This window comes from Ambystoma mexicanum, chromosome 14 (assembly GCF_040938575.1).
Source record: "Ambystoma mexicanum isolate Mex_15411 chromosome 14, UKY_AmexF1_1, whole genome shotgun sequence".
Classification (NCBI taxonomy): Eukaryota; Metazoa; Chordata; class Amphibia; order Caudata; family Ambystomatidae; genus Ambystoma; species Ambystoma mexicanum.
The window spans coordinates 654,027,472-654,042,352 of NC_090940.1; the positions used below are offsets into that span (position 1 = coordinate 654,027,472).

General features: G+C 52.5%; 1 protein-coding gene and 1 long non-coding RNA gene across 2 annotated transcripts in view; both read left to right on the forward strand.

Moving 5' to 3' along the window:
- Positions 1-914, forward strand: part of LOC138527119 (uncharacterized) — an 81,889-nt gene extending 80,975 nt beyond the window's left edge. Inside the window, exon 3 of the long non-coding RNA XR_011283815.1 lies at positions 875-914. This is a non-coding gene — a long non-coding RNA (uncharacterized lncRNA). The remainder of the gene's footprint in view (positions 1-874) is intronic.
- The window catches only part of TDRD9 (tudor domain containing 9), a 2,559,831-nt gene that overhangs the window by 2,282,531 nt on the left and 262,419 nt on the right, over positions 1-14,881 (forward strand). Inside the window, exon 34 of the mRNA XM_069638191.1 lies at positions 1,008-1,126. Within this exon, the coding sequence (XP_069494292.1) occupies positions 1,008-1,126 (119 nt within the window). The remainder of the gene's footprint in view (positions 1-1,007; positions 1,127-14,881) is intronic.

Genomic DNA, 14,881 nt, shown 5'->3' on the forward strand with positions numbered 1-14,881 from the left:
AACATTGATGTCACTAAAGGACAGGTGCTCTGCAATCTCGTCTATCACAATATTCTGTATCTAGTTCTGAGTAAATAAAAACGACTACAATTTCAACTTATCTAACATAAGCCTGCCTCAAACCCTGAGATCACATCTGCCCTGTAATCTCATTTGGCCCCCGATCGCGTCCAGTCCATACACAAAGGCTCTCTGGATCAGTTTTCATATGCAGGAAAGATTTGGACCGGGCTACCTCATAATGCAAAGAGAATCATGAGATCCAAACTTAGCCACCTTCAGTACCTTGTTTCAAAAGAGAGGAGCATCCTGAGCAATCTTAGGAGCTATACACTGGGGCAACCCTTGCCCCAACCCCTAACTAGCTTCAGTAGAATAAAGACTGCTCAATCCCTTGCTCTCCAGGCAAAATGCTTAATCACCCTAGCTGTCCTCTGCCTCAACTTAGACCCTCTGAGCATGTCCACCTTCCTCTGGGCCTCTTGCAGCTGGCTATATTTAATCTCAATTGGCTCCCCCCAACCGTAGTCCCCTATGTGCACTTAATATTTTACCTTAGCCCTTCCTCTACAACCTTCCCTTGCTCAGTAAAGGTTTATCTTATCTGTCCCCTCCCTACTTAACAGCAGTTAGTGCATGTTTATCCTTAAAGGCTAGAATGGTACAGCGACCTTCCCTGCAATCTTTACACTGCTTTGCCATCATTCCATCAGGGCCTCTTGATAGTGCATACACTTGGACATCTCTGGCATGTAACCTGAACTCTGTCTCTGCTAGTTCTTGTTGTCTGCATCTGTGATCTTGATTTTGCTTTGAAGCAAATTCCTGGGGCTTCACAAAACTTGAAATAAAATTATTTTTTCTTTTCTGACAGTTATAGCATGATACCAAGGCTATGCAATACGATTTGTCTTGTGAGTCTTCATTGTTTATACATATTTCTTCTGATTCATATTTGCAGCCAATTCTTCAGGTTTCTGACATTGCATCTTGAATTTTTGACACAGATAAACATATTAAGGGATACTATCAACAAGTTGGTGTGCTGTGGTCCAAATGGCCCATTGTTTCTTGGTCAAGAAAGGACTGCACAATTGCAAGAAGATGCTCGCCATAAACTTCTGCGGTAAGTTTTGAATACTTTGGGTCAAAATGATTTGAGCAAGTGTTTCACAGCATTTACAAAACACCAGCAAGTCACCCTTTATTTTCTCTTGCATTAGGTGTATCCTTTACTTTTCTCACATAATGAAACATTCCACTATTGCTGTTTGTTCAAAGTATGGTGCTTGTTCAAGCTGTAGTAGTTTGGTATTTGTGATCAATAATGTTACCTCGAATGGCTTGACCCTGCCAGGGGATAATGGGGACACCTTCCTGTAGGGTAGGCAGCCCACCATGCCACAGGCAATGCTACACTGGGAGGTTGGGGGCAGAGGCAATCCCTGAACATACCTGCCATGCTTTTAATGTTGGTACCACTTTCTGTCTCACCTTACCTTTCATCCGCTTGTCTGGCCAGACGTCTTTTGTTTTACATACAGTTCTAAAGTCTCTGGTTTACATCAGCAGTGCAGAACACTGCGTGAATATAGAGGTGCCCCATATGCGAGTCTCAATTTTCAGACACAATCCAGACCACCGGCCGTAACGCCAATTTCCTAGGGCTGCAGTGTAAAGATGGAGGGGGGTGTCTGTACTTCTGCTCCCTATATGGTAGAGGAGAGGCACAGAGGACCCCAGCCAATATTCTCTATTACGGTAGCAATGGATGAGCAATCAAGGCCTAGCTTCTCAGCAGGTGATGCAGGCTGGTTCCTAAGTACAGTGTAGTGCCCATGCACCCACAAAGGAATGTCCACACGCTGTATTAGTTAACATTCTTTATATAATTAAGGTTCAAGGTTATATACACACTCACAATAACTCACTTTGTGCTTAGTTAATCTATAATGGCAAATATATACAGTTGTAAATGGTACCACAATTATTATCAGATTTCATTAAAGTGCATCAACTGTACTTTGGTTAAATGTCACACAAATCACTTAATAAAGGTAACCAACAATAGATATAGGAGAAAAGCAGTTGGTTAGAACAATTGGCAGAATACTGGCCCCGTTACCTAGAAACAGTTCTGAGTGGCGATCCACCCCACCTGGGCAACCTGTAGAATAAAGATATATCACAAGCCCAGTCCATATATTGTTCAATTAGTCTGATTTCCTTCTACAATGTTTCTACCACCCCAGTGTACCTGGAATAGCAGAGTTCGATGACGAGTCATCGACGGATCCTTCTTGAGCGGCTCCCTTTAAAGCAGGAGCCACGGATCGTAGAGATCCCTCAAAGAAAGTGAACTTGACGTTGAGGCGGCAGCTTCAGTCCCAGCGGTACTCGTCGACGACGGAGCGAAGACGTCCTGCAATGAAGAGGCATGCGGATGTTGATAGTTCAGGACCGCAAAGAGTTTGTGAAGAACTGTGGCCCAGCAAGGGCGTCGAGTCGTCCGGCGTCTCTAGTCTTTGGGTGGCGGGAAACCCACCGGTGGATGCCCTTCGGCGCGTCGACAGCCTGGCCTTTTCCAGTGGGATAAGGCGGCCGGCGGTGCGGACCAGTGTGTCCATGAATCAAAAGTCTTAGGCAAAGGAGCATTGTGGCTCCGGTCGTCGATGGCACAGCGTTAAGCGGTCCCCACTTCTGGGCAACACAGCTTTGACGGGCCTCCAGCGGTTCTAGCAAACCTGCGAACCCTGGTCAACGACGGTGGACGGAATGTCTGGTGCTTATCTTCGTTCTCCTCTGCGGCCCCCGTCTCCGGTCGGCAGCCTGTCGAGGGTCTGAATTCCAGGGGGATTAGCGGTGCTCGATGGTCCCTTGGAGCACGGGAAGAAGGCGCCTAACCAGGTCCTCTCTTGGATCAGTCTCAACGTCACAACGGCTTTCAGATTTCGGCAAAGGGAGACAGCAGTCAACCACCTTCTTCAGGCTCGGTTGTCGAGATCAAGCGTCAGTTTCAGCTTCAGCTTCTGAGCGATTTCTAGCAATGAAAGGGCCCCAGATATACTAGTTGATCTTTCATTCATTCTGCTGGGTCACACTCAGGCAACCAATCACTCAGAAGGGCATTCAGCAGTCAGTCAGCCAATCGGGCATACAGTGCATTCAGGCCATTCTCCTCCCTCTCAGACAATCACAACAAAGAATGTGTATTGGGACAAGTACCCAGCCATTCAACACTACACACTGCATTCATACCAGTTTCGTGCAGGGCTGTCTCAGTCATTGTGTTTCATACTAGAAACCAGGCATCCACAACAAGAAGTGCATATTGGTCACACACTCCATTCACCCAGGTCCCACCCACAACATACAGTCACTGGGAAGGCTCCACCCATTCTGGCCTGGACTTCACAAAACCACCACATATGGAACTTTCACTCAGCAGTCAGTCAGGGGGAAAGGGACAGAGACGGGGCTTCCCAGGCCTTTGGGAAAACAAGGTAACAGGCAATAGAAAGCAAGAGGCCACAGGGGCCATCTTGTTTCCTATCAGGAATCAACTGATTTCAATGGCAGGGCCTGGGTATCCCAAAATGGAGGATGCTCGGAGCGCCTGTCAAATTCAGCATGGAGCTGCCACCAGCCCATACCCTGCTCTGTGGGCCACCCACAGGTGCCCAAAAACATACACTAGGGGCACAGGGTTGTACCCCCATCCATGGGTGCCATAAGGGTATCCATGGGTCTGTACACCAAACCAAAAACGTGAAGAGCTGCACTGTCAGGGGTCCCACATGGACTCCTGGGCAGAAAACAATACAGAACACAAATGAAAAATGACTACAGGACAAGGACAGGGAGGCCCTGTCCCTCCAATGCATTTCCAGCATCACATGCAGTAAGGAGACTTGCACAGCAGCCGCCTATGAGACCAGGCCGCAGAAACCCCACAAACCCCAGCGAGCAGAAAGAAGGCATAGTAAAGTGGATTTTTGGGAAAACACAAGGATATATATTGGCCTGAGCTGTCGGGTGTTCGTAGGGACCATTGGGAAGGGAGGGAAGGCAGTGGGAAGGGACAGCCCAGATATACATGCATTTGTGAGAGGGAGAGTGCGTTACTAAGCGTGAGAGAATGGAGTGGTTGTTATCAGTGAATTCTGGAACAAGTGTTCGTAGATAAAGAGGGGGTGAAGAAAGTAGGCGATTGAGTAGAAGGTAAGATTGGTGTAGCGAGTGGAAGTGAATGGGAAAGAGGAGGTGGGTATAAAGTGGGACAGAGGACAAGAGGGAGCAGCAAGCGTGTAAATGAGGGGGAGAGTGAGAAAGATCTATGAGACAGAGGAGGGATTAATAGGCGATAGAGGGGGGAAAGAGTAGGATGCAGAGGAATAGAGGGTGCTGTAGGTCAAAATCAGGAGACGGACAAGGAAGCATGATTTTCAAAAGGTATATTCTCTTCTGATTAAAAAGCCCTAATCTTTCCATAAATCTGTGATACAAAATCCTTTTCTATACAACTGAAGGTCAAAAGTGGTGCTTGTTAGTGTCAAGATGGTCAAACATAAACTGAAATACTCTGTCAAGAAATCCTATTCTAAGCTACTTTCTCTCCCAACTTTTCGAAAGAAAATACAAAACAGCCAAGATATACATTGGGGTGGGGGGAGGATGTGAGTTTACTTCTGACCCTGCACCCTTGCATCTCGATCTCTTTACCATAGGCCCTTGCCTATGTTCAGTGCAAAACCATTTAATGAATGTACGGCTGGAGTGCTCTCCCAATATTGCAGCTGTGGTTCTCATTGAAAATGGTGTGTCACCCGGTCCTCCTTTCAGGGCGACTTCAGTATTTCCCCTTCCCGTAATCTGGTTTATCATCAGTCTCTTCCTTCCCCACTCTGAGGCTTGCTCTTGTAACTTGCCCTTTTGGTTCTTTCAGCCACACTGGGCTTCACTCTCTTTTTTCCTACTGTGGGGCTTCTTGTGGTTTCTCTCACCATTTATGAGCATCTTTGTTTTCTCCCCACACTACGGCTTCTTTCAATTTCTCTCCCCTCCCTGGGCTTCTCTCAGTTCCCCTCCCCATTTTTGGACTGCTCTATTTCCACTCCACATGGGTGGGGGTGACTTTCGGTTTCTATTCCTACTCGGAGGCTTCTCTCGCTGGCCTCTCTGCCCACTTCACATTCCTCAGATGTCACTGTATACCTGTATTTAACTAGCAATATTCCCTGGGAGGCCATGTAGGCAGACTTCCCTTGGCCTTGCCACTGAGCTTCTTGCGCGACTCCTCAACTGGATTGCACTGCAGTGGGCATCTCTTTGTGGTTCCTGCTTGCTTGGTGTGGGAGCTTGTGTGTGGTTTCTCCTCGGAGTTCTGCCTCAGCCCATGGAGGTACTCTTTTGTCACTCGGGCTGCCACATCCCACAGCTCTGGTTTCTTGCCTTCTTGGCTGCATCACACTATCCTAGTGCGGGCCTCCGGGTATGACACCACGTCTGGCATTCTCCAAGCATCTCTTTTAAATGCAATATGCTGTAATTAAACTCTGCTGTCTGCGCAGATACTCTTTAGTGATTGGTCCTACACCTGATGGGCTTCCAGGAGGCTGGTTTGCCTAAAGAGGATGAAATTAAGTTTGGGTCAGAAAAAGAGCCAGCTGCTGTTAAAGGGTTCTCACACACCTTAGTCCCTGCATACCCCATCAAGGGGTTCGTTTCTGGGTAGAAGGGGTGGTAATTTAAGTCTCTCTCTCTGGGGTTCCCCTGACCCAGAAGGATCCTGCTTACTCTGTCCCCTGGGGGTGTTAATCATTGCATGCTCCCTTCAATGGATTGCTTTTCTCCCGCAGATTCCTCATCACAATAGATATCCATCATACAGCTCTGCTGTTCAGAAACATTGACGGGGGAATAGTGGACCTCGACTCGCTCGTCGATCAGTCTTGCTCGTTTTTAAATGAGACTGAAGCGGTCATCTAACAGCCATCACCAAATGTTTTTTCGTTTGGACAGAATCCACAAGCCACAGAACTTTCTGAACAGGGATGAAGGGGAGTGTCAATGAGGAACCTGCGTGAGAAGAATCCATAGAAAGATCATTACAGTGAGTAATTTCTCTTTCAATAGATTGCTTTTCTCACGAAGAATCCTCATCTTGATAGACTCCCCAAGCAGTTAGACTAACGGAGAAGGGCAGAGGATTTGAACAAGTAGATTACGTAGACCCGCCCTATCAAACCTTGCATCTGCTCCCTGTGCAACATCCAAGGCATAGTGCTTGGTGAAGGTATGTAAGGATGACCAAGTGGCTGCTGGCATATATCCCTAACAGGGGCCCCTCTCTGGAGGGCTGTGTAGGCTGAAACCCATCCGGTCGAATGGGCCATGATGCCCGCTGGAAGCTTGTTGCCTGCTGATTGGTAACACTCGGATATGCATTTAATAATCCACTGTGACAGTTTGTTTAGTGATAGTAAGACTCTTTTCTAGACTAGGAATGGGCCGCGAACAACTGGTCTGATTTCCTAAACTCTGATGTGCGAGTAACATAGAAGCTTAACGCTCTGTTGGGATGAAGGCGGTGGAACCGCCCCTTCCTCCTTTGAGGGGTGTGGAGGATGGCAACATCAATAGACTGGGACAGATGAAACTCCGAAACCACCTTAGGAAGGAATCCGGGTCTGGCTTTAACAGAGACTTCCTCACGAAAGAATTTCAGAAATGGAGGTTTGCAGCACAAGGCTTGCTGTTCGCTAACCCTCCTGGCAGATGTGATTGCGACCAAAAAAGCAGTGGTAAGGGATAACAGCCGCAAAGAACATGAATGCATACGCTCACACGGAGCCGCTATCAAGTGGGTCAAAACTAGATTAAGATCCCAATCTGGGGCAACAGAAGGGGTTGGCAGAAACTTGTTGAGAAGGCCCTTCATGAACTGGGTCATGACAGGAATAGTAAAAAAGAAACCTTGGTCTGGGGACCTCTTCAACACGGACAGGGCTGCCAAATACCCTTTGATAGTTGCAACCTGAAGGCATGAAGAGGCCAGCGACAGAAGGAACTCGCTGTGGTGGTGTTACTCACCACTCCGAAGTAGGTCCAAGACGTGGATGAGTGACCTTGGAGATGATGGTTGTACAAGAATCGATATTCAGCCTTCTATCCCAGCTCCCTTGAGTACAAGACTCAGGCTTCCTCAAAGAGAGGCTCTTTTCCAGAATGTACCTCTCTGCTGTTTCGATTGGGACAGACAGAGGTGTCAATTGAATAAAAGAGCGGGGAGAACATGCACCGCCAATACCAATGCTGAAAAAGAATACAAAGATATTATACAGTGTTGAGAACAAACCAAGCAATCGGAACAGGAGTATAATACAGAAAATACCTAGGTAAGTATTGGAGTGGAGCTTCCCCGGGGTGCATCTACAAAAATATGAAATAACCACAGTGAGTGGAAAGAATTCTAAAGAGACTTCCTAAAGTATTGAACCAATGACAACAAACCTGAAATATGGGTATATTGAGGATGGATAATAGTCCAGGAAACAGGAGACAACAATAGGAGAAAACAACAAACAGGAATGTTAGTATAGGGAAATAAACCCGAGCGGCATGAGGGTCGCACTAGTGCCGGGTTGGTGCAGAATCAGCAAAGCGTTTATATGCACTTGAAGACCAGTTCACAAGACAGGGTAGATCACTCAATGTCCCGAAATCCAGCAAAAGGAAAATATCCAATCAAGACAGTAGGGAATGAATTCAATAGCAGAGATGGAGTTGACAACTACAAAGAGGTACCGGAGCGCACACGCATACAGATAAGGCGTGGAGCGTCTGAAGAGTTCCAGGTGGTTGATAGCGAGTCACCTGCGAGGAGGGCAAAGGCGTTCCGCGTCTGGTAACAGCTAGCCGGGATGAGGTACCGCAAGAGGCAGCAGGAAGAATAATCCAATAACGTTCCGTGTCAAAAAAGCCAGGCGAGCATGACAGGATTAAAGGAAAACGCAAGCCAAAACAGGAGCAGACCGGGTCAGATACGTAGCGGTCAGTAGAAAGCCAGTCTAGAAGCCAGGCAAGGGTCAGGACCAGGTAAGCAGATCAGGAATTTGTGCGGAGGAAACACGAAGGAGTAAACGGACGTAACCGCTGTAGCTTGTAACGCTAATTAGCAGCAACAAGCCCCTTGACAGACGGTTTTAAAGCCGTATGGGGGTGTGTCTTGCCGTACGTCTTCCACGTACAGGACGTGTCAGCTGACACAGACTCCGTTGTAGTTAGTGCAGGCGCTATGGCAACCTGTATCTGCTCCACAGAGGAGCTTGTAAAGGAGTCGTATTCTGCAGGGAAGCCTGCAAGGAAGCCCGAAATGTAACAGGTGGTGGGGCAAGAGATGGGGTCAGTCTGGCGTTCCCTGCACCACATTTCAAATCTTCTCCACCTGCATGCGTACAGAGATCTAGTAGAAGGTCTGCATGCAGCCAGCAATACCTCAAGTACCTCCTCTGAGCGGTCCCAGTCATTCTCCAGCATGGGGTCTGGCATGGATTCACATGCTCATAAATATTCCCCGTCGTCAGGCTGGGAATCCTCGGTAAAGAAAAAACCAGTATCAGTTTCGTTTCTGATCTGTCTTTCGTAGTAATAACCAATCACTGGTCTCTGCGTCATACTGACCACAGCCAATGACTGCCCTCTACTTAAGCACCGCCTCTGGCAGCCATCTTCAGATTTTTACCGCACGTTCATGTGTTGGGATCCTCGTGCTATTGCTCTCGAGCGTTAGTGCTATTTTTTCACGTTTTTTCTCAAAAACTTCGTTTTTTCGGTCAAAAGAGCCTCAAGCTCCACCGACTCTCCATCCGATCAACGGGGACCCGTGTCGGATTCGTCTGCGCCCCTCAAGGGTGAACATTTCGTCGAGCTACGCTTTTGGAGGACTCCAGAAGCTTCTCAGGCCCGTACATGGCCCAGGAGAAGGGAAGCTCGACGCCCGGAAAGGTGTTCAGGATCTGCCCTGGATGCCAGCTGCAGAACGTCTTTAAGGAGGACGAACACTCCTTTTGTCTCTACTGCTTACATGAGGACAAGACGCATGTGGAGAAGGACTGTGCGTTTTGCGGCAATATGTCGGAGCGGACCATGAAGGACCGCCATCAACGTCTCGCCAACTGGCTGGAAGGGAAGAGCCCGTCAGGCGAGAAGAAGAGGAAGAAATCCGAGCGTTCTTCTAAGACCTTTGAGGACGCCCCGGCGACGGGGGTCCAACACAAGGCCAAGCACCGCGAGTCCGCTGGCACCGGGAGCGCCGAACGGTCGGGCTCTACGGGCGCCAGGCAGGGCGCACCCTCCCCGGCACCTTCAGCCACGAGCCAACGCTCTGGGTCGGGTAAGAGGAAGGGCGAGCACCCGGCGAAGCTCCTGGAGAGGCCCCGGTCAAGCTCGAAGGCCCCATCGGAGGGGGAGCGAGGCAGTGTCCCCCCCCCTCAAGGATAAGGCGGTGAGCGCACCTAAGGTGGTGAAGGCCTTAATCCATCCGGCCAAGCCCTCTATCGATACTGTCGCGGCGGCCCTGGCTCAGCCTGTGGAGGCTACACCAGTGGTGGCGACCTCGGGGCTCAGAGTCTCCCTGCCACCTCGGAGGGAGTCCTCTTTTGTGCCCATCGATAGGACCCCGGTGAAATCCCCGGCGGGGAAGAAAAAGGGGGGGCAGGGCGTCGTCGTAGATTCGGCCTCAACCTCGGAGGAGGAGCTGATCGAGGTCTTAAGCCACGGCCTTGGCGTGGAAGAAGACCGGCCCGTCGGGATGGATCCCGACGCAGGCGACGACGACATCATCGAGGGTGCCGACGGGGCCCCTTATCGCCCGTCGGATTCCCCTCTGCCAGCGCCGCAAGACAACTCGGAGGCCATTTTGTTGGCCTTACAGTCCTTATGCTCAGAGATAAGGACGAGACTACCGTTGCCGACGGAGGAACCTCTCCCGTCGGGGGATCCTGAACCGGGACCTTCTGGTGTTCCCCCGCCCAAGAAGAGAAGGATTCACCCTCCACCTCCTTTTCAGCCGTCGCGCCCCGTCCAGCCCTCCTCCCCGTCCACCCGAGGGGATGATACGGGGACTGACACGGCAGCGACGGGTACGGACGACGAGGTATACGACGAGGATCTACCGTCGTCACCTCCCACCAGGGCTTCTCCGCCCGACGAGATTGGATCGTTCCACTCCATGATCGCCAGGGCATCCGAGCTTTTCCAACTCTGCCCTGAGGAGAAGAAAAAGGAAGGTTTCCTTTATCAACGGCGCAAGGCCAAGAGGAAGACGGTCCTCGCGGTGCCTCTACTGGACGACATTTGGGATGAGGGCCTCGCCCTCCTCAAGAACCCTTCCACGACGCCAGCTAGAAGAGACCGGTACGAGAAGAAGTACCGGGTCCCGGACGCGGCCCCCCTGTGCCTCCGGGCGCAGCCTACCCCGGACTCCGTCGTCTCTGCGGCGGCCAGGAAGAAAGCGGGGGGGGGTGCGGCCTCCACATCGACTTCCCCACCGGGCGGCGAGGGAAAGAAGTTGGACGCTATGGGACGCAGGGTCATCTCGTCTGCAGCGACGACGATTAAAGCAGCCAACGCCTTGGCTATCGTGGCCCGCTACGACAGGGAGCTATGGTACAAACTGGCTCACCTACTGGACTTCCTACCAGACGACAAGAGGGCGGATGCCCTGGAGAACCTACAGGAAGGTGAGGTGGCGTCAGACCACGCCATCACTATTGCGACGGACATCGCCGACACTGGGTTTCGCCAGTTGGGCAACGGCGTGTGCCTTAGGCGGCGTGGATGGCTCAAGGCTACGGACTTCCGTCAAGACGTACAGACCAGAGTCCTGGACATGCCGTTCGATGGGAACAACCTGTTTGGGAAAACAGTGGACGATTCCCTTCAGGCCATTAAAGCGGACACTGAGACGGCCCGGGCCCTTGGGGTTCTGCAGCAACGACGGACGCCCTTTCGGAGCAGCGGAGGCAAGGGCGCCTCCAAAGGTTCCGGCGGCGGTTTCTCCACCTACCGTCAAGCGGCCCGCTCGTCGTCTCAGGAGGCCTACAGAGGACGAGGCAAGTCTGGCGGACCCCGCCGTCGTCGCCAAGGAGGTGAAGGCGGCAAAGCCTCGTCGAAACAGGATTGAACCGGCCGTGGGGTCGGGCCCCCACCGAAGCACCCCGGTGGGAGGCCGGCTGGCAAGCTTCGTCAGCGTGTGGGAGTCCATCTCCACCGATCGTTGGGTGCTGGACGCCTTAGCCCGGGGCCACGCGCTCGAGTTTCAAAGAAGGTGCCCGCGCGTCCCCCCCCGTGGCCAGGAAAGAGCTTCACGTCCCTCAGCTTCTCCTGGAGGTAAAGGCGATGCTCAGGAAGGGCGCCATCGAACCCGTCCCAAAGAGGCTTCGGGGCTCCGGAGTTTACTCGAGATACTTCCTCGTGAAGAAGAAGACGGGAGGATGGCGCCCCATCCTAGACCTGCGACGTCTGAACAAGTTCATCAAGGCGCAGAAGTTCCGGATGGTCACCCTCCAGCACGTCCTGGGTCAGCTGGAGGAAGGAGACTTCCTGTCGTCGTTGGATTTGGAGGATGCCTACTTCCATATTCCCATCCTAAAGGGGCACCGAAAATTCCTCAGGTTTGTGGTCCAAGGGCGTCACTACCAGTTCAAAGCCCTCCCCTTCGGACTACGGTCGGCACCCAGGGTGTTCACCAAGTGCCTTGCACCGGTGGCGGCGCAGCTGCGCCGCGAGGGGATCCACGTCTACCCCTACCTGGACGACTGGCTCATCCGAGCCAAGACGAGGGAGCTCGCCGTGGAGCACACGGCAAGGACCGTCCAACTTCTCACGGACCTGGGATTCTCCGTGAACTACGCCAAGTCCCACCTGTAACCCGCGCAAAACGCACTGTTTCTGGGAGCGAAGCTCGACAGTGTCCCTTCTGGCCTCCCCGTCGTAGGAAAGGACCAGGTCCATCCTGGGCAAGGTACAGCGGATGTTGGTTTCCGACGCGGCCAAGGTGAGGTCCATCAAGTCCCTCCTCGGAATGATGTCTTCTTGCATCTACCTCATTCCCATGTGCAGGCTCCGGATGCGCCCGTTGCAGGAGTTCCTGGACGCGCGCTGGATCCAAACGACGGGCGGCTTCGAGGAGAGGATCACACTCGACGAGAGTTTCCGCCGAGCGGTCCGGTGGTGGGGCAACCGCGCGCATCTGACGGCGGGCATGGACTTCCAGACCCCAGACCACCAGGAGACAGTGACCACGGATGCCTCCCTGGAAGGGTGGGGAGCGCACACCGCAAATCTGCACGCGAGAGGCCTTTGGCTCCCGACGGAGAAGTCCCTCCATATCAACGTCCTGGAGCTCCGTGCAGTGTTCTGGGCCCTCAGGTCCTTCCTTCCGTCCCTCAAGGGCAAGGTGGTGAGGATCTTCACCGACAACACCACCACCATGTTTTACATCAGGAAACAGGGCGGAACCAGGTCCCCAGCGCTGTCCAAGGAGGCGCAGGACTTGTGGCATTGGGCCGTCGCCCAAAGGATGTTTCTTGTGCCGTTTCATCTGGCAGGGATAAAGAACACCATCGCCGACTCACTCAGCAGGGAGCTGCGCTCGTGCCACGAGTGGGAACTACGGCAGGATCTTGTGGATCGCCTCTTCCGACGGTGGGGCACACCCCAGATCGACCTGTTCGCGACGGCGACGAACTCCAAGTGCCGGAGGTTCGCCAGCAGGTGTCCCCAGGCGAGGAGCATGGGCGATGCTTTCTCGTTCCCCTGGGAGGGCCTGTTCCTCTACGCGTTCCCTCCTTTGCCACTGCTAATCCGGCTCGTCAACCAGCTCAAGAGGTCACGGTGCAGGATGATCCTCGTCGCACCTGCGTGGCCGAGGCAGATATGGTTCCCGGACCTTCTGGACTTGTCAGCGTCCCCGCCAATCAAGCTGCCGGTGGACGCGGATCTACTCTCCAGGGAAGGAGGCGCCATCCTCCACCACGACCCGAAATCGCTGAACTTGCAGGCCTGGCTCCTGCAGCGCTAGAGTTTGGAGGATACGACATACCGGCCGACTGCAGAGAGGTTCTTGCAAAGGCCAGGGCGTCCTCGACTCTTAAATGCTACGGACACAAATGGAAGAGGTTCTCTGTCTGGTGCCACGCACAGAAGATTAACCCTCTACGGATTACGGCTCCCCAGGTACTGCCGTACCTGCTGACGCTGGCCAAAGCTGGACTGGCACACGCGTCCATCAAGATTCATCTTGCCGCGATCTCCCGATACACCAGAACCACGGGCCGGACGTCCTTGTGGTCTCATCGTCTGGTGAAAGAGTTCATGAAGGGACTGTTCAGATCGTTCCCGCCGGTGAAGGCTCCGGCCCCGGCGTGGGAGCTCAACGTGGTGCTGACCAAGCTCATGGGACCTCCGTTCGAGCCTCTGCACTCGGCCCCGTTGAAGTTTCTGTCGTGGAAAACAGCGTTTCTTCTGGCCATCACCTCCGCACGACGGGTGGGAGAGATCCAGGCCCTTTCCTGCAAGGCCCCGTACTTGACTTTTCACGACACGAGGGTAGTGCTCAGGATGCACCCCTCCTTCATGCCCAAGGTACCGTCGGACTTCCATCTCAACGAACCCTTGGTGTTGCCTGTGTTCTTCCCGTCGCCTTCGTCGCCGGCTGAGAGGACTTTGCACTCGCTGGATGTGGCTAGAGCGCTGAAGTTCTACGTGGACCGCACGAAGTGTTTTCGGAACACGTCACAACTCTTTGTGAACTTTGGACCTGTCAATCAGGGGAAGGCTCTCTCGAAGGCTTCCATTTCCAGATGGCTCTCCGGCTGTATCATGTACTGTCATCGGTTGGCAAACCGACCGCTGCCTGGCCGTCCGAGAGCCCATTCCACCAGAGCGATCGCAGCTACCACGGCGTTCCTTTCTGGTGTGCCCCTGCTGGACATATGCAGGGCTGCTACGTGGAGGTCGACGCGCACCTTCACGAAATTCTACTGCGTCGATCGGGATTCCAGGGAGGAGTCCAGGGTCGGCCAAGCAGTGCTGCGCAACCTGTTCGCCTGAGGTGAGCCTGGTGAGGAGGTAAGATGCTTAATGTTGAGTTTGATGTACTGCTTAATGTTGAGCCTTTCCCACCTCCCGTGGTTGTGCATGTGTGTACTGCTATGTATTCTTTATTCATGAGCATGTGAATCCATGCCAGACCCCATGCTGGAGAAGGAACAAGTTACTTACCTGTAACTGTTGTTCTCCAGCATGGGTCTGGCATGGATTCACATGCGAACCCTCCCGCCTACCCCTCTGCGGCTCTTCACTTGGTCATACTGCCACTTCACGTGCTTCCAAATCTGAAGATGGCTGCCAGAGGCGGTGCTTAGGTAGAGGGCAGTCATTGGCTGTGGTCAGTATGACGCAGAGACCAGTGATTGGTTATTACTACGAAAGACAGATCAGAAACGAAACTGATACTGGTTTTTTCTTTACCGAGGATTCCCAGCCTGACGACGGGGAATATTCATGAGCATGTGAATCCATGCCAGACCCATGCTGGAGAACAACAGTTACAGGTAAGTAACTTGTTCCTTATACCTTATTCTCCGGAGCCACACGTGTAAATTGAGGGAATCCGGGGTCGTGTGGAGCACTCAACCCTCTAACTGGGTTAGGAGGTCCAGACGTGAGGCAACCGGTGAGGTGGACAGATGGCCAGATCCAGGAGATCGGAGTACCATGTTCTCCTCAACCAATCTGGGGCGATCAAGATCATGGTAGCTCAAAATCTCTTCAACCTCCTGAGAACCCATGGGATGATGGGAATTGGGGGAAGGCG